The sequence below is a fragment of the Peromyscus leucopus genome, chromosome 8b (assembly GCF_004664715.2).
Source record: "Peromyscus leucopus breed LL Stock chromosome 8b, UCI_PerLeu_2.1, whole genome shotgun sequence".
Taxonomy (NCBI): Eukaryota; Metazoa; Chordata; class Mammalia; order Rodentia; family Cricetidae; genus Peromyscus; species Peromyscus leucopus.
Genome location: NC_051086.1, coordinates 45,906,862 through 45,927,064, shown reverse-complemented (window position 1 = coordinate 45,927,064; position 20,203 = coordinate 45,906,862). Strand labels below are relative to the sequence as shown.

Below are 20,203 nucleotides of genomic sequence, written 5' to 3'. Positions count from 1 at the left end.
TGCGCTATCAGAGACATGGGCAGATGGCCTCATGACGATTCCCCAGGAGAAGCCGTTCTGTAAGAGACGGCTGAATACAGTGAGCGTCCCTCATCTGGAATACTTCGGGTCAGGAACATTTCAGATTTCAGAATGTGGAATATTTGCATAGTTATGGTGAGACATCTTAGAAAATGGGACACAAGTCTAAACACAGAATTCACTTATGTCACAGATACACCTTACACACAAGGTGATTTAACAAACCTGTATAGTAAGTGCCTGTGTTTTATCACGAGGTCAGGTGTGCAATTCTCTACTTGTGCTCAAATTCTCTATTCATGCTCAAAATGTTTTGATTTTGGAACATTTCAGATTTTGGATTTGGGGGTAGGGATGCTCAGCTTATAATTACTGCTTGTATATATTAGTCAAAAGAATCACTGTGTGTGTGTGTGTGTGTGTGTGTGTGTGTGTGTGTGTGTGATCACTACATTGAATAGCAACATATTTGAATTAATGAGCTATTATTCTAGTTGCAGGTTTAACATTGAGATAAGATGACCTCTGCTACTGAGCTGGAAAACATCAACCTCTGATTCAGTGTTCCCTGGTTCTCATGGATAGGTCTGCGGGGCACAGATAGCACCACTCACCTACTCAAAGTACAACAGCTCAGTTAGTACATCCATCATCAAAACCAATGTCAGGGCACTTTCATCATCTGGACCCAAAAAGCAAGCACCTCTTAGCTGTCACCACCAAGCTTTAGCCTCCCTGGGACCTCCTTCTAGACACCCACTCATCTACGTGGAGTCGCTAAAGGATTCTCTACTGTGGGAATTTCCATTAGGATGTTTTCACTTTGGGCCCTGCTGTTCTGCATACTGTCCCTGTACATATTCCCATGCAAGCTTTTCCCTCGTGGCATGCGCTTTCTTTTCCCCTTGGATAGATACCTGGGAGTAGAGTCACTGGATTCTGTAGTGACTCTAATCATTTCTAAAGCAGATACATTGTTCTACATTCCCCACCAGCAATGTGCACTGATTCTAATCCCTCCACAGCCTCAGCTTTTATTTTCTGTCGAGCCACCACCATCCTAGTGGGCATGAATGAGTCTCATTATGAAAGGTAATTGATATTTTCTTGAAGACTAATGATGCTTCGTAGTTTCATGCCTTCTCCTCCTTGGAGAACTGACTAGAAAACTCGACTATTCTTTAAAAAATGGATTATTTGTTTATCTCTAAAACTCTTAATCATTATTTTTATAGGCTAGATCCAAGACCATAGCAGATATATGACAGGTGAAGGTTTTTGTTAATGATAATCTTCTTGGATGGACCAGTTTTTCAGTTTTGGTGATGTAGCTTATCTTTTGTTAAAAAAAAATTACTTTTAGTGTTGCATCTAAAACACTGTCATCTACTCTAGTGTCAAAATTATTTGTACACTTTTCCTGAGCATCTGATCACTTTAACTCTTAAGTCTTCCACCCATTTTTATGTGATGTTTTTGTATATCATAGTGAAGAGATGTGAGCTCTTTATTCTTGCACGTGGATATCCAATTGTCCAAGGATGATTGTTTTGGAGACCATTCTTTTCTCATTGAATTTCCTTGGCAGGCTTGTCAGAGATCAACTGACAGTAGCTGTGAGTGTCTCTGTCTCAGTACGCAAGCTCCGTTCCACTGATCTGCCTCCATATGGGTTACACTATCTTACACAATACAATGTAGCAATACATTTTATTGGGCAGTTTGAGTCCTCCAATTATCTTCTTTTTTCAGTATTATTACAACCCCTGTGAATCCCTGGACTTGTGTATGAATTTTAGGATCAAGGCTGAGACTTTGATAGAAATTATGCTGGATCTGTGAAGTCACCAAGGAAGTATTGCCATCTCAACACAGTCTAATTGTCCCATCTATGAACATGTCATGTCCATTTACTTAGATCACATTAAGTTTCTTTCACATTTTTTGTGTGTGTATGTGTGTGGTACATGAGTATGTGGTGCATGCATGCATTTAAACATACATACACACACACACACACACACACACACACACACACAGAGAGAGAGAGAGAGAGAGAGAGAGAGAGAGACACGTATGAGTACCTGTGCCCATGCACTCACATGCAGAGACCCAAGAAGGATGTTGAGTATCTTGTTCCTTTACTCGCCACCTTTTCCTTTTGACGCAGGGTTTCTCACTGAACCTGGAACCACGCTAGTGGGCAATGTGTCCCTGTGATCCTCCTGTTTCGACCCATCCCTCTCTCTCACTGGGGTTATTCCTAGCCTGTTTGTTGATGCTGGGGATCCAAACTCAGTCCTCACACTATGCAAGGGCTTTTACCCACTGAGTGTTCTCCAGCTCTCTTCAACACTTTGAGATGCTTGTTCTTAGCTGCGCCTGTTCATTAAAATTGCCTGGGAAATATTTTTAAAAACCAGTCTCCATTCCAAATCTGAACCAGACACTCTGTGAATTCAGCCCAGGTGGTTGAAAATACCAGGTGGTTCTAACATATGCACAGGTTTGTGGGCTCCTCCTACAATAGCAGAAATATTAAAAGATGCCAGGTTTCAAAAAATTTCTTCGAAGTACCAAACTGTGTTTAATGGGCACCCTGAGGTTAAGCCATTAAAATAGGCTTCATATTTACTTCCCACAGGACACCTCAGATTGGTGAAAACAATGGGCCAATGGACAGACCCTAAGTCCCTTCCCACTTATGGTGGCCAAACAATGACAGATCACTTCATGAATTGTGAGATTCATCGGAGACCAGGAAAGAAGAAAGTGCAGAGTAAGGACCTATCATGGCAAAGCCATTTCATTCATGATGCACAAATCCTAATTACTCCTAGGCAATGAGAGCGATGACTTTTATCATTCTTAATGGAATGGACATTTCAAAAGTTCAAGATGATGTTGAAGAGAGACACTGATGGAGTGTTAGGATAAATTCACTCGGATGACCTGACTAGCTCAAAATAATTTCTCACCAGGGATTTAAAAAAAAAAAAGGCAGTGGGACCCTAAAAATCTGGTTTAGGGACAGAGAAGATGGGTTCATCACAGCAGAAATCCTGTTATTCTGAGGGGGAAATGGGCTGAGAAATTAAAGGGAGGCACAGTAGAAGGTCCCAGTGAACTTACATCTTCTGGGCCATTATCAAGTTGGGAATATTTCTCAGAAGATGAAAAGAATTGGTGACAGTGTACATCAAAGAAAAACATGGAGTGGGAGCATGTCTGGGAAATTGCATAGGACTCGGCTTTCAGAGAGAGCTAAGGCTGACCAGAAGGTTCAAGGAGGCCTCAATGGCTACAGCCAAGAGCACTCTACCATGAGTAGAAAGAGGTAGACGACAGGGTAGGACAGGCTGGGAGGTAAGCGGGAAGGAAGGACAAGCAGAACCTGGATTTGACCAGTACATACTTGATCCTTATTATTATTATTACCATGGTGCATTAATCAAAAATTTAAAAGTTGTTTGGCAGAACAGTTGATGTGAAGAACTAGTGTTTAATTTAGTTTCTTAGCCAGGAGCACAGGACTGAAACTTTAACAGACTGTAGAGATGTTCCCGTAGGTAGTGCAGAGAGGTGAGAAAATTGAGAAGCAGATCAGATTGAGCAGGTGGAAAGTGCCAGAAAGCTTGGGAGAATCCATAGAGCAGCATGGGGACACATCGGTTCTAGGGTGGCAGCTCGGCAATGGACCAAAACTTCCCCAGATGTTTATGCCCTTTGACGCCGTGGTGGCATCAAGCTACAGAGACCAGAGCCCTTCCCCTTCTTGGGGACTAAGCCCACATTGTCAAGCAGTGTGTGGGGTCAGTAAACTACCAAACTGTCCAATATGTCCGGTATATGTGTGGGAGGACTGAGCTGTGTTAGTGGTGGCAGCTTCACGCCATGAATGCTGGGAAGTGGATAACCAAAGTTGTGTCCTACGGGGATATGCAGTGATAAGGAAAAGGACCTCAGCACCATTTTAAATGAATGAAGGAGTTTTCCCATTCACAAATACTGTATGAGGGCAATCTTGGAGATGCATGCACATCAGTGCCGTGTGATCCGGTGGTGTCTATCTAAACATGTTTGACAGAACGACTGAAATACTCCAAAATCAACACTGATTTGCATCCAATGGGACTGCAAACACCTAATCTTTCTTTATTCTTTCCTGTATTTTTAGAGTTCTCAGTCAACACACAGTACTTATAAAACCAAGAGAATGGACCTTTGCTAGGCATTATAAATTCACTTATAAATGGTTGTAGACAGCACCGAGGCTCTGTGTCTTCACTTAAGCACACACCTGCAACAAGAAACTTCTCATTAGTGAAGCACTCCCCACCCCCCATGCTTACCGTCAGTAGTTCTTTTTCAACTTCGTCATGAACTAGGTCGATTCCCATTCTCTTCTCTCGGTGAAAGAGACACTCTCGGGCAACCTACAGATCCACAGAGCACAGAACACGTCACTGCAAACTGATGGCACCCGGGGACAAGGAAATCTAGTAACTTGTTTCAAGTAAGTCAACAGGGACTCCCTAGCTGGACTTCTCAAGCCAATTTGGGAGAGCCCAGCCTAAGAAAGACCATGACAGGTGAAGAGATCTTTGCTGCTGCGGAAAGGTGGTGTCTGCTGGAGAAACAAATTGGAAAAAAAAAAAAATCCCAATTTGGGAAACTGACAAAATGAATGCCCATCAGCTAGCAACTAAAGTAAGTACCTGGCATCAGTTTATTGAAGAGAAACAGTTTGGTTACATGAAACCAAGAGTTTGCAATATCATTTCTAAATATTTTCTACTGAAAAAAAGTAGAAATGAATTGATTCATTTTCAAAATATTAAAATATTTGTATAGCCAAATATCTGAGTCATTATCTTTAAAATTATTTATTTTCCTAATTATAAAAATAATATAATGCTTTTACCTATTTAAAATTAAAATATAGAAAACATGATCCAGCCATACTTGTCACTGTTTCATTGTGTGGTTGATTTTAATCAATGGAGGCAACAATGTCCTTACAATTTTATACTATTTTTCTAGGATCAAATTAAACATTAAACTGAAGTTTTAAAATGCCCTTTGAGGCAGAGAATATTAATGATGACAATGGAAAATAGCATCATAAATTGCTAACCATGAATTATGTTGGAGAGGTCATTATGTAGCTGAAATGCTTTCGCAAAACCTTTTCCATGACACAAAACTACTGTATGATATTAAGCTTTTATAAACATCAAATGTGAGCCATATTGGAATATATTATTGAACCCTAACTGAGCACATTTCTACTTTTGAGTAGTACAATTTACATTTACTGGATGAGGAGCTAGTGGATTGTGGGAAGTAGGAGTATTTAAGTGGATATCACCATACTGCTTTTCAGGACTCTTCCTCCCACAGCCCCACCAGTGACACACCAAGTGCACACGCTCAGCCCTAGATGTTATAAGGGTCCATTGCTGTGAATGTCATAAGCTAGAAATGGCCGCAGTACTGATTCAACCACTGCTGTGTTATTACACTTTAACAACCTTCCTCCCATTAAGTGGTTCTTTGTATTTTCTCTTTTGAAGTTCATTTCCATGTAACCCTGATGGTAGTCGGGACCTTCTGATTCCATTTTGACAGTCCATGTTGTGGCCTACAAGAACACGCAGGCAGAGGCTGCAGGAGAGAGCTGACATTAGAACCAAGTCAAGGGTTCAGTTATCATGAAAGGGGAGTGAGGAAAGCAACCAAGGGTCTTGGAGAAATTAAGTAGCAGAGTATGTGGTTGTGGTTTTCAGGACATTTCCAATCCCTGAGCTAGGTCCTGGAGAAGGCACTGGAGTCCTTCTGGGTCTTAACAACCCAGGGTGAATTACTCTAAAAAGATCCTATGTGAGCGCCCCCAACCTCCCTGAGGACTCTGGAGCTTGTGTGTGTTTGTGTATTTCTGGTTAGTGGAGAGAGAACGGGACAGAAGAGACACTGGGCATCGATGCCCAACAGACTCCTCAGATCACTAGCCTTGCAGCCCCCTGGGCCTCTCACTTACACTACAAATACCACATGACCTCCTGTGATCGCTCCATATGGAGACAACTGGTGTTGGCTGCATTTGTTGAGATACATACTAATTTCTATGCCTTCCCCAGCGTTAGGCATGGAATGCCTTCTTTCTGTGGTGGTGGGCACGAAGGACTTGGAGAGCCCATGGTGTGGTACAAGAGTCATAGGTGACTGGAGCCCACTCAAAGCCTAATCAGACACCAGCAACTAATCGAGCGCTGCTTGTATGGCCATGGCAACCAGCCTACATCAGCCTCATTTACTGTTTAATAAAAGAATCCTAAACAGATTTCTAACAGAGTCTCATTTGATCATTTGTGCCCTGAACGGCAATCACGTCAACAAAGGGCTTACTTCATGACACAGACTGAAAGGTTTTAATTTTCTTTTTAAAAAACTTTATTTGTAAGTGTGTGTGTGTGTGTGTGTGTGTGTGTGTGTGTGTGTGTGTAGGTACACACATGAGTGCATGTGTGCACATTTGCATGTGCCTGTATCTGTTTATGTGTATGCATGTACACACATGTGTATATGTGCATATATTTGTGTGTGGGTATATGTGTGCATATGTGTGTGTTTGTGTGTGTATGTAGGTTTCTCTGTATATATGTGTGTGTGCAGGTTTCCATATGTGTGTGTGCATGCATGTGTGTGTATGTGTATGTAAATGTCAAGTCTTGAGGGTTGTGCTTCCTCAGATACCATCAACCTCAAACTCTGAAACAGAGTTTCTCATTGGCCTGGAACTCACTGATTAGGTTAGGTTGGCTGGCCAGTGACCCCTGTGATGCCCCTGCCTCCACCTCCCCAGTGCTGGGACTGCCAGCACGTACCACCATGTCCTGATGTTTCATATGGGTCCTGGGGATCGACCTCAAGTCTTCCTACTTGCAAGGCAAGAGTCTCACCAGCTGAGCCATCTGCCCAGCTCCCATTAAACTTAAAAATTTCTCAAACAAATATTTTCTTCAATTTTCATCTTACTCTAGAACCTGCAAAGATCAGGCCAGTCTTTTTAAGAGCTAATAAGATGACACATTGAACTGAAAACACTGTATATAGCCTAATGCGTTTCTTTCATCTGCTCTGCTTTCAGAATTCGCTCAGAAACCCCCTATGTGTGATAGGAGTAAAATGGCAAAGGTTTGGCCATTACCAATTCCACTACAAATTTAGGGATGAGTGTGTCTCTACAATAACTGAGCTGCAGCACCTTTTATCCCAACTCTCATCCTTACCTGCAGAGGGGCTTCAGTCTCTATCAAAGCCCTCTCCAGCCTTTTCTTAATATCGGTAAGTGCATTTGTCTCTCCAATCATTTCATCCAACTCATGCGTGATTTCAGATTTCCAAAAGGCTATGTCATTGACACGCTCTCCCAAGTTTTGGGTAGTGGTAGTCTGGGTCTTCCGGATTTGCTGATATTTGTCTTGAATGAGGCGAGATGTGTCCACCCTGAGTCTCTCTGAATTATGCCGTGAGCTATTAGACTCTTGGTAGTTGACTAAATTGGACCGATACCAATCATCAGGAGTATACCTTGTGAAGAGGGTGGTTCTGTTGGACATGAAGGGGAGCATAGTGCTCTCACACACTCTCTGAGCTCTCGTGCAGTATGGGGCCAAAGTTGGATAGTTGGAGGCCGTTTTGTAGTATGTGTTCGGTTTCCATGGCAGGCTCAAGCTATGTGCCAGATTACGATGGGGAAAGCGGTCCCGATAGCTCGACGTCATGGTACCAATGGCTGGCAGAAAACTGGTTGGTGCTGGTTGCGGGCGGGCATAAGTAGCCGTTAACGTAGAACCTAAAAGCTCCATGGTGCCCAAGCACAATTTGAAAATCTCTCCTGCAAAGGAAGGATGGAAGGAAGGAGAGAGGGAACAAGGAAAGGAAAGAATCATATCACTTAATCTTATATAGCATACCCATAATAGATTACATTAAACATAGTACCAGCTGTGGTGCTCCTGGGCTCATTAGATACCTGTTCTCACGTGTCATCAGTACTTCTTGGTGATAATTTCAAAAAACTTTCCATCCCTGTATCTCTAAAATGTATGAAGGGAGTATGTTTCTACATCAGCCATTTGAATTTTTGAAATTCAAATGTTTTAAAATAAAAGACTAATAATATCGAGTGCAAACTCCAATCAAGAGTGTGGCGTTGTGTTTAAACAGATAGTTAACTCTACACTTAACTGAGTTGAATCCCGCCCCGGCTGTATGACAAGGGGGCAAAGTACTTCACCTTCTGCAGCTTCGTCTGCAAGTCCAAGGGATCGATACCAGCACTCACTTCTTTGGATTGTCGGAGCAGCCTTGCAGGAAGCTCCTTGTCAGGACTCCCCCTCTCCCACCATGCCCTACTAATAAACATGTCAGTGGGTGGCTGTGGGGTGGCTGGGGTACAGAAATTTCAGTGAAAGTAGGAGACACCCCCGTCTAAGAGCCTCCAATATAGAAATTGTTGACCAACCATGTGTCTAAAAGGGTACTTAGGTATTGGGATAGCTGGGACGAGGTTGGGCCAATAAATGTTAACTGTTAAATTACCAGTTGAAACGAGTAAATGATATCAAAGTAAGTTTCCCTTCTCCCCTAAAAGTCCACTAACTACTCAGAAGGAGTCACTGTGGATGGCTCGTTATTGGTTGTAGTTTTTCAAATTATTCCATTTGCATGTAGATATATGTGTTATTTACATACTATAGACATCTACTGATGTGCCACTTACATGTGCAGAGCTTTTTAAATACAAGACACTGAATTACTGGGTTATCCTAATCACAGTATGTATCATTCTAGAATATACTTTTTTTTTTTTTAAAGTTAAATACATATCTAGGGCCCCTAGGAAGACCAGGACACCATGCACTGTGACACACTTTTTGGAATGGAAGTATAATTCTGCTGGGGAGGTAATGTCTAGACCTGTTGTTAAAAAGAGAAGAATCAGCCATGGTGTGCACTTTATTCAGCATCGACAGAGCAGGCGATCTCTGAGTTCGAGCACCTGCTACAAATGAGCCAGAAAGCGAAAGCTACCAAAAACCTCTCGAAAAAAAAAAAAAAAAAAAAAAAAAAAAGAGAAGAATCAAGTCATATACAATTATGCACTATAAAAAAGAAATAAGTCCCTCAAAGATTAAATAGCTATATACCAATGCCTTTCAACCAAAACCACAGAATAACTGATTTGAAGAACTGTGTCAAGTTAAAATCCACCCAGATCACATCATAGAATAGCTGCTCATGCCGGAGTGGCCCAGGTAACATTTTTCCTTCCCTGTTTGCTGAATCCTTCTTTTCTTTTGCTCCTAATCACTTTGTAATGGTAACTCTTTACTTCAGTTTGAAACTTTAAATATTGCTTTTCTTAAAAACAAGTTCAAAGCAACTTGAGATGTTGGGGACCTTAAGGCTGCCTTCCTTCTAACATGTTTCCCTTGTTATATCCAGAAATAACATAGTTTTCTTCTAGCTAAAAACGAACAAACAAATAAATAAAAACCTTTCTATTTGGCTTTTGTTAAAGCTTGACAATAAAGGATCCCAAATCCAGAGGGTCACTTGGTACTCTGACAGTGGGATTTGAATGGCAGCATGCACATGGATTTTTCTAACACCTGCAATGTTGGCATCTTGAGATATCACAATCCAGAATTATCACAAATGAAACCACACAGCCATGGAAATGCAGGTTCATAAGCAATATGAAACACATGGACTGAGAAAAAGCCACACAGAGAGAACTTTGTTTTAGGGAAGGGACGGCTGAGGATCTGGACTGATGGACAGGATGTAGAATTTACGTGTGGTGATGAGTTCCAAAAGACCAACTATGTTATAACCACAACTGGAGCTCCAGCCATCCTTTAAAGACACTCAGGAAGTTGGAATGAAAACCATCCCTTGGTGATGTTTTACCAAAGTTCTCCACCATCACGTAATTTGAGCTGTTATTGGTAAAGAAATCTGAAAGTATCATGGCCTAAGAAAAGTCTAAAACTCAAACAGGATTCCTACTTACAGGCCATGGTAGACTAGTCAAAACTGTACCGCTAAAAACCTGGATCCAATATGTGGGACATGCGTCTCTCACACACTGGTCTACATGCGACAAATAATGAGTGAACCCTCTGATGGTTGCACCATTGTGCTCGGAGGCAATTTCCAGATCACCATGGGAAAAACACATGAAATGGACCAGAGCTTGGCAGGCTCTATGTATTGAGAAAGTGGCCAGACTCTGGAGAAGCCTCAACAGCTAGAAGTTGTAAAGCAGAACTCGAGAAAACATAAGCTGTGCAAAGACCGCTTAGAACCCACATAGGGATGCATGTGAGCCTCTGATTAGGCTCTGCACATGCATCCAAGGACCCTCCTCAAACTTTGCCAAACCCTGGGAGCGGAGTTGTTAGCTCAACTATTTCTAGAGCATAAAGGTCGGGATACGCTCTGAACTTAGGCGAGCAAGATTAGAATCTATCGTGTTCCCAGAGGCAGCCAGTGACGATGTCAGAGAGGTCACACATTTGAAGTCCCTGGGGTGAAAACACTTATTATGGATTGAACATGAGATGTCAGGCATGGGGTCAGGTTTGCTGCCTGGTCCCCAGTGGGTGGTGCTGCTTTGGGAGGTTGCAGAAACATTTAGGATGCAAACTCTAGCTGGAGGATGTAAACCGCTGGGGCAAGTCCTTGAGGGTGTGTCACCCTTGGCTGCTTGGCACACTCTGCTTGCTGGTTGGCCATGGACAACAGCCCTCCCAAGCCATACTCTCCTGCTACCTTCCTGCACATGGGGCCAAGCAAGCACCCTCTGAAACCCTGAGCCCAAATTCATCTTCTCTCTCTAACTAGTTCTTGTCTGATAGTTTTCCATCATGATGCAAAGGCAAGAACAGTGTATGAGGACTCACTTGGGCAAAACCTGAGGACAGGTCTCTGGGTGATCAGATTGGCCACAAGTAACTTGGTTACCTGAACATTAAGACACTCAACTGTGCCGCATCACAGTGTCCAGCATCTGGTCAGAAGTTACCTATATACTAACAAGCAGAAAATATGGACCACAATTAAGGAGAATCATCAGTAGGAGCAAGTCTGGAAATGACAAGAAGGTTGGAGCAAGAACGATGGTGGGAAGAGTCAGTCGGGACTCCAGCAGTCAAACAGGCAGGATGAATGCAAACAATATGTCCTCAGCCTAGCAGCTGAGGTTGGACACAGCACACTTAAGCCTCGTTAACACAAGACAGGGTTTCTTTAACTGAAAGAAAAAACCGAAAACCAAAGGGGCAGCATACGGGCATGGGAACTGGGCCTTTGTGACATTATAAGGAGAGGGACCAGATGCTGGAGAAAATAACTGAATACCTTTCACATGTGATGGAAACTATCGTAATTTCTAGATGGCTATAAAAGTACAGAAATTCCACAAACTGAAAAAAGATAAACACAGGTACACACGCAGGCATACATATACCCTAGTGCCACCCCAAGGCTCGTGCAAATTGAATGGCTGGAAGCCGGGCCTAAGGAAAAAGCTTAGACTCAGAGAACAAGTGGAGACAATAAGTGTAAGAAGGAACGTAGGATTGTCAGAAACTACTCGGGCCAGACAACAGTTTCCCCCTAACATTTCTTTTGTGGTGCCTGGCATCAAACCCCTAGTCTTTCTCATGCTGGCAAGCATTCCAACAACTGAGCTGCATGCTAGCCATGAACAGAGTCTTTAAAAGGCTGGAAGAAAGCATAAGGCAGCAATTCTCTAGCAAGTGAAATCTCCCCCGTTCTAGCTTGCTTTCCGTGGCTGTAGTAAGACCATAACCAAAGGCAACTTGGGGAGGAAAGGGCTTATATATCCTGATTATCGTCTGTCAATTGAGCAAAGTTGAGGCAGGAACTCAAGCAGATGCAGAGGCAGGAACCACAGAAGAACGCTGCTTACTGGCTTGCTCTCCGTGGCTTACTCAGCTTACTTTTCCACACAACTCTGGACCATCTGCTCAAGGCTGAAAATGCCCACAGTGGACTGGACCACCTCACATCCATCAGTACTCAAGAAAAATGCCCGACAGCCTTGCCTCCAGGCTATTCTGATGGAGGTGTTTTGTCAAGGTTTCCTCTTCCCAGATGACCTACACTGTGTCAAACTGACACAGACAAACACATAAACCCAACCAATGCATCCCTCAAAAGAGTTAGGCAATAGACAAGATTTTCAAAGAAAAGCCAAAAGGATTCATCAGCAACAGGCTTGCAAAGGAACTTACTCAGGCAAAGGGAATTATCCCAGATGGAGCCTTGGATCCAACACAAAGAATGAAGAATGCCAGAAATGGCGAGGATGTGTGCTAGCATTGTTAAAACTTTTCTAACTTCCAGGTTTCTTTAAAGGATAGTTGCTTAAGGCAAAAATAATAAAGATATTGTATAACATATCAAATAGAAGTAAACTATATGATAATAAGAGCACAGCTGGAGAGTCTGGGGGAAAGTATACTATTTTAAGGTTGTATGGTTGAAATGAATGATAGAACTTAAACATGGCCTGTAATATATTAAAATACGCACTGCACACTTCAGAACTGCCATTCTCAAAAGGTAACGAAGGGCCAACAGGCGTGCTGAAAAGCTTTCCAGCAGTGAAAACATCGACATTATTTTTGTAGTTAACCCTCAGAGACAGTCACCATCTTTAACCCTATAATCTCATAAGTTTACCATGGAGTTTCCAGGGGTGATGTCACATGTGGCGTTACAACAGAGCAAATGAAACACCAAACTAGGAATTAAAGGAAGACACCACAATTGTGAGACAGCAACACTCTTGTCAATACATTTTATTTTGCTTCGCACAATAATGCTTTAATGCGAATGGTGTGAGCATCTGCGTGTCTGGGGTCATCAATGGCTCTACTTTGTAAAAGAGTTCTGGCCCAAAGACCAAAACATTTTAAAATTGATTTCCTGAAGTAATCGCTACAAAATAATAATTTTAAAAAAAAGAGTTCCAACTGATGAATCAAAATGAAGAAGGAGGAGGAGGAGAAGGGATAGCAAAGACATGATTTTAAAGAGGATAAAAAAGAGAATGAAGGAAGCAAAACTATCAAAATGACAGACAGGACTCTAACTATACTATAAATTGTATTTATATTAAATAGCCTCCACATCAATTGAAGAATAATTTTTAAATAGTAATATTAATTGTATATTGTCTAGAAAAAAAACATTTGAAATGTAAAGTATATAATTTAAAAATAAAAGTATAGGAAAACATACAACAAGTAAATAGTCATAAAATATTGAGTTTACTATAGTACTATCAAGCCAAGTAAATCTCAAGACCAAAGATAAAAATGAATAAAAGGGTCATTCAAAGAGAGATGCCAGGGCAGGCAAGATGGCTCAGTGAGTAGTGGTGCTTTGCTATCCAAGCCTGGTGACCTGAGGTCCATTCCTGGGATCCATATGAAGACGAAAGGAAAGAACTGACTCCCGGGGCTTGTCTTCTGACCTCCACACCTGCCCACCAGCACTCACACACATATCATACACATAATAAGAAGAGATGAAAATAACATTTTAACCGATACAGCCATCTTAAATGTTTATGTAATCATTGACATAAATACATAACACCAAGACTGAAATAAGGCACAGGCAAATCGACAGTTACAGTTGGATAGCCAATACTCTTCTGTCAGTAACTCATAGAAAAGATATACTGGCTAATACTCATTCCAATAGCCTGCACTACCTGGACCTAAGGTATCTACAAAGCGCTCCAGTCCAAATGCAGTCTTGCATACTATTTCCAGCTGCACAGAGAATGTCCACCAATGCAGCAGGCCTCTCACCAGCCCCAAATCTCAGTAATCCTAAACTACCAAAACTGTGCAAGTTAAATATGTTTTCTGAATGTATCAAAATTAAGTTATAAGTCGACAAAGGACACTTAGAAATTTCCCCAAATAATAGGAAATTAAACAGCACAATTATAAAGAAAATCATGAACCAATGAGGAAATAGCATGGGAAATTGGAAAATATCTTTAACTGAATGAAACACAACCTATGAAAATTAATGAAAGAGCAAAAATTGCTACTAGAGCAAAGGGTATAGTTTCATTCATTTTAGAAAATAATGAGCTCAAATCAGTGATCTGTTTTAATCTAAGAAATGAAAAGCAAAATAAACCCAAAGTAGAAGGAAAAACTAGCAAAGAGAAAAATCCATGAAACAAAGGATAAGCCAGGCGTTGGCGGCGCACGCCTTTAATCCCAGCACTCGGGAGGCAGAGCCAGGCGGATCTCTGTGAGTTCGAGGCCAGCCTGGGCTACCAAGTGAGCTCCAGGAAAGGTGCAAAGATACAAAGACAGGCGCAAAGCCTGTCTCGAAAAACCAAAAAAAACAAAAAAAACAAAAAACAAAAAACAAAACAGAGGATAAATAGAAAAAAAAAAGGAAACTCTGTCAATAAAATTAATAAAGTGCCTAGATTTACCAAGATAAAAAAAGACAACTTAGGAATGGAAGAGGAATGTTACCACCAAACCTGAAAAAGCTAATAAGAAAGCTAATAAGGCAACACATTCCCAACTTTACACTAATAGTGGAACGCACAGGCGCACGAGCTGGCTCAGACGATAAAGGTGCTTACAGCCAAACCTGAGGAGCTCAATTCAACTCAAGTGTGTGTGACCACATGTGTGTGCATGCACGTAGAGACCAGAAGTTGATGCTGACATGGGATGCCCTCTTCATTTACTCTCCATGAATTGAGAAGGGGTCCCTTGCTGAACCCTGGGCTCTCCAATACCAGCTAATCCAGATTACCAGCTAGCCAGGATCCTCTGTCTCCACACCCTGGCCCAGTACTATAGGAACCACTACACCTACTCAGCCTTGAGGTAGGTTCTAGGGATCGGAACTCTGAGCCTCATCCTGCACAGCGAGTACTTACACCACTAAGCCACCTCTCCAGCCCAAGTAAAGGTTTTGAAAGATACAAATGACCAAAACTGACTGAAGAAGAGACTGACAACCCACAGAGCCCTGTGGTAATCAGATGGGATATATAATTTATAACCTTTTCTCAGTCCCAGATGGCGTCACTAGTAAAGTCTGTTGTAGTTGGATTGAAATGTCCCCCATAGGCTTCCGTTTTGACCTTTGGTTCACAGTTGGCAGCACTGTTATGGAAGATGGTGGAACTTTTAAGGGGGTGGAGCATCTCTTGAGGAAGGGAGTCACTGGAGAGTTGATGGTAGGTTATATGCCCCACTCTGTTTCCTGTGGGTATCTGCTTCCTGAATGCATACAAAGTGCAATGTGACCAGCTGCCTCATTTCTTCCTGCCATGATGGGCAACAACCCCTCAAACTGTAGCCCAGATCAAGGCTTCCTCCCTTAAGTTGCTTCTGGCCTGGTATTTGGTCATAGACACAAGAAGAGTCTTGACATCTACCAAACTTTAATTAGGGTTTGTTTTTTTTTTTTTTTTTTTTAAACACAAAGTATGGTCTGTAACTCATGATTCTCCTGCCTCATACTCTTGAATGTAGACATGCCCAACCTCTATCAAACTATTAAGGAAGAGCTAGTGCCCTCAGTTTTAAAAATATCTTGATGAATTTGCTGATTGTGTCTTTTACAGAGTTAGCTCTCCAAATTCTCAGCTGATTGTATCTTTTACAGAGTTAGCTCTCCAAATTCTCAGTCACTCTCTATGCATGTATGTGCAACACTTAGTGAGATTGTTAACACTGTATTTATCTCATATCTGCAAGGATATTCAATGAGTTCTTTGGGAAAATGGCTGAAAGTAGCCATGGAAATCATCCTGTAGACCATTCAATTGGTTTGATGTTGTTGTTTGTTTTTTAAATTAAACTTTGGTCCAGATGTGCTGTGCATGCCTTTAACCCCAGCACTCAGGAAGCAGAGGCAGGTGGATCTCTATGAATTTGAGACCAGCCTGGTTCCAGCAAGTTCCAGGACAGCCAGAACTCAAATAAATAAATAGATTAAAAATATATATTTTGTAAACACCAAAGAGCATTTGAAGAAATGAGAGGTGCTACAATGTTAAACCGTGTTGGACTTCATTCATTTAATGTGTGGTCAACAGGTACTAACATACTGAAAATACTATAGTGATCATCTATAAATATTAATTTGCTAAAGATAGAACCAAACCCAAAGAGAATACAAGTACTGGAAAGATCCATTTACAATTCAGAAGACGGGCTTGACTTGAATGGATGTATTTTATCAGCACATTTTAGTCAAGACTTTAGGATCATAAATATTTAAAACATAAGCCTATATGTTTTAACATCTTCTCCAGAAGACCCACATGCAGAGACTGTCTCGCTTTGCTCCACATATGGCTTCAGATCAACAGCAGGCATGGGCTTGATAGCTTCCCACACAGACCCTCAGGTCCACAGTGGCTAACACAGTGTCTGTCCCATAGGACCAGAAACACACAATAAATACCACAGTTAAGAGGCTGTCTCTACAGATCCTATAAAGCTTTCACCTTTTAAACAAACACCAAAATTAGAAGCAATGACTTGTATTTCAGTATGAAACATTGCAACCTCAAGGTTAAATAAAAACATAGGAAAGGCTTAATTATCTGTAAACAAACAAAAATGCAAAATAATTCTTGTCAGTGACAGGATCTAGGACACTGGAAAGGACACTCCCAGTTACTTTTATTGCCACGACTACCCAGAGATACCCAAATGCAGAAACAATTAAGAATGTCCAAGAATCTGTCTCTAGTTTTTTTGTTTTGTTTTGTTTGTTTGTTTTGTTTTGTTTGTTTGTTTTGGTTTTTTGAGAAAGGGTTTCTCTGTGTAGCTTTGTGCCTTTCCTAGAACTCACTCTGTAGTCCAGGCTGGCCTCAAACTCACAGAGATCTGCCTGCCTCTGCCTCCTGAGTGCTGGGATTAAAGATGTGTGCCACCAACTGCCCATCCATCTCCAGTATTTTTAAGGAAGCAAACTAAAAGCCTATGAGCTGGAAGATGTACAGGTGATGTGAGTCAAATTCATAGCACACTTGATACAGAGTGTCTGTTACAGATCATTACATAAACTTAAAGCAACACCATGTGTTGGCATCTGGATAGATATATCATGATAAAAGTATAAAATACGCAGAGTATAAGGAAACACTAAATTCTGGTAGGCGAGTGCCCTGGGGAAGGAGAGGGCTGTGCTTGTGACAGTTTAAGGGGTGAATGGGGTGACTTGGCATTCAGATGTTGCTCACTGGATTATTGTGTGAAATACTTCATTTATAAATGGAATAGAGTATTTTACCAGATTCCTCAAATACTTTACCTGACAATAAAACAATTTCCTGTCAGCAATAACCAAGCAAAGAATGTTCCTCAGTTCTCAAGTGTTTGCTTATTACTCCATAAGCACCAGGAATGGTATTGAGGCGCTTGGTTTTAAGCACCAAAATGCAAGGAAGATTTAACCCGAAAGTGGCCCCGGGACAAGGAGTGCCAGAGGATACCAGCCTTGGTTTGAATTTCAGATATGTGTCTTCCTCTAGGTCTCTTCGAAGCCAGGACTGAGAAAGCGCCGGGAGGAGGGAAAGGCTACACCCTGGAGAAGCAGGTGAGAAAGAGAATGAATGCCCCTTCCCTGGACCGCGGGGCGGAGCAACGGGCCAGGGCTGCCTGAGGACCGAGGGTGAGACAACCAGGACTCCTAGGCAGGTGCCACAACCTTGCCACCCAGGGCACCCTTCCTAGACCACTCACCTATGCGTGCGGTCGACCTTCAGCCTCCCTAGAGGCCGGATCGCCCCGCCCCCTTGTGACCTCAAACCGTGGACCACTCAACGGCAGCCAGGGTCCCCCTCAGGTAGCGGATTGGGCACCAGCAAGGTAGCCCCGCCCTAGGCGGTTGCTATGGACGCTCACGCGCATAGTAACCGTGTTGGGATAGCGGTGCAGGGAGACTGAGGGGTCCCGCAGACACTGGAACTTAGGGTCCAGCCCGAGGCGCACTAGCTGCCTTTGGGATCTTCCTTCTGTTAAGTTTTCAGGAAACACAATATTTCTGCAGGCACCGGTCACGTGTTTTAGTTAAATGTCCATCGCTGCCACCTCCTTCCAAACACTGATAGAGGTCCTTTTAACAAGTGGGGAGACCGAGACTGTAGATGTTCATCGGTCTAACAGTCACATCCAGTGGCAGAACTGGCCCTAAAACGCAGACTTGGCAGGTTTAATACTCTCCAGCTGTGCCAGCCCCAATAACTCACACTTGCATCTGGTAACATGAAAGAAAACAAAGCCTCCGGTTTATTACTCTTGATGTTTCTTGTGCACACTCCCAAGATGAGGAAGCTCACCCAAGGGACCTTATGACCCGACACTCGGCATTCAGGGGGAAGGGGAAGTGGGTCCTCGACTTTGCCCATTCAGAAACTTGGTTGTATCAGAGGCTGAGGCCAACTGGACTCATAAGAACCTGAAGAGGGATAGCTAGAATGATGCCAGCAAGGTGCACGTTGCCTGACTCCAGCTTTCTGGCGATGGAAACAAGCCCAGAATGTTTTCCTCAAGTGTGTGGGGCAGGGGTGCTGGGGCTACAAAGAACAGCTGAAGGTCCAGTGCTTACACGTGGAGGCCCCTGTCCCTGTATCCCACCCAGGACTGAAACGCTAGCCTTCTCTTTCTCCCTACAGGTAACTCCAGATCCTAGTTCAAGGTGCCTCTCTTGAATCTGCCGTTTTCGTTCTTTTCCTCTCAAGATGCCATCAGCATCCCTGAATCTCAGGACTCAGAATGGGCTTCAGTGATGCTGCCACAAGCTGCCACCAACATAGTGTGTTGGTTCTTGGTGCCAGAAAACCAGAAATTTCTGAACCAAATGTAACTGCGATCTATTGAAGATGGGACAGTCTTTTTTTGTTTGTTTGTTTGTTTGTTTTTTGTTTTTTTTTTTCAAGACAGGATTTCTCTGTGTAGTTTTGGTTCCTGTCCTGGAACTCACTCTGTAGACCAGGCTGGCCTGGAACTCACAGAGATCTGCCTGCCTCTGCCTCCCGAGTGCTGGGATTAAAGGCATGCACCATCACCACCCGGCTGATGGGAGAGTCTTAATGGTTTGTAACGGCACCTTCTTCAATAGACCACAGTATGGTGCTGACCGAGTATTAGTCACCCTGTGTCTGATTTTAAAAGAAACAGATGAAATCATAGCACGAAACTTCCTGGGTTAACTTAGTCAACCCTATTCACAGCGGGTGGGGGGAATGATTTTTTAAAAAACATACGCCAGATACCCTTTGTCCGATTGTCAAGTGTTTGCCAGAATCAAAAGGTAATTATCTCCCTTGCACCTTATCATGCTTGCCACAAAGAGGTCCTCGGCCAGTATTTGTGACTCGGAAGCCCAAGTGCCATGTGTAGCAGAGAAGACTTACTGGAGGTTTTGACGCAGAGAGGGAGCTGATCGAGGCAACTTCTCAACTTTGCTTGAGGAGCACACTGCTCGAGGCCAGCTATACAACTTCCTTCCTCCGTCCGCTGTCACCAGACTTCCTCTCTAGTCACTTCCTCACTCAGTCATCAGCCACCAGCAGTCCTTATCCAGAAGCCATCAGTCCCGTCGTCCCAGCTGCACTTCCTCATCAGGAACCAGGGGCAGCTTTGTCTCCTGAGATCCTGGGGCTCTGCCCACCCTTGCCATCCCAGTGGCTGCTCACACCTCCTCCCAGCTATCCATAGGTATGGGCTGCTCTCTGACTTGGCTACTCTTTGGAAATCTCTGCTTAGCTCTGTGTGCCTTGCTAGGCACCCTCCTAAAACTCCTGTTACACACCAGGCCCTCTGTGAGAACAAAATTTAGCTTCCAATGAACAAAATCACCTCCAAATCTTAGCACGCCCCATTTCCCTTGTCTGTGATCTTTCCACGGAAAAAGATCTTCTCACTGACATTTATTTGGAAGCACAGTGCATCTCACCACCTGGATGCCAGGAGTAACCCCTCCATGGCCCCGCCACTACCTCTTCGCTCTCCCTAGGGACCTTCCTTCCACTGTTAGCTTATGCCTACCATCATTAAACCTGCTTCTTCAT

The 20,203-nt window shown here is 42.8% G+C and overlaps 1 protein-coding gene across 1 annotated transcript in view; it reads right to left on the bottom strand.

The window, feature by feature from the left end:
• Tekt3 (tektin 3) overlaps window positions 1–18,010 on the bottom strand; it is a 44,493-nt gene extending 26,483 nt beyond the window's left edge. The window contains exons 1-3 of the mRNA XM_028869539.2: window positions 17,874–18,010; window positions 7,314–7,921; window positions 4,374–4,457 (exon numbers count right to left, since the gene is read on the bottom strand). Coding sequence (XP_028725372.1) covers window positions 4,374–4,457; window positions 7,314–7,892 — 663 coding nt within the window. The 5' untranslated portion in view covers window positions 7,893–7,921; window positions 17,874–18,010. The remainder of the gene's footprint in view (window positions 1–4,373; window positions 4,458–7,313; window positions 7,922–17,873) is intronic.
• Window positions 18,011–20,203: the final 2,193 nt, after the last annotated feature.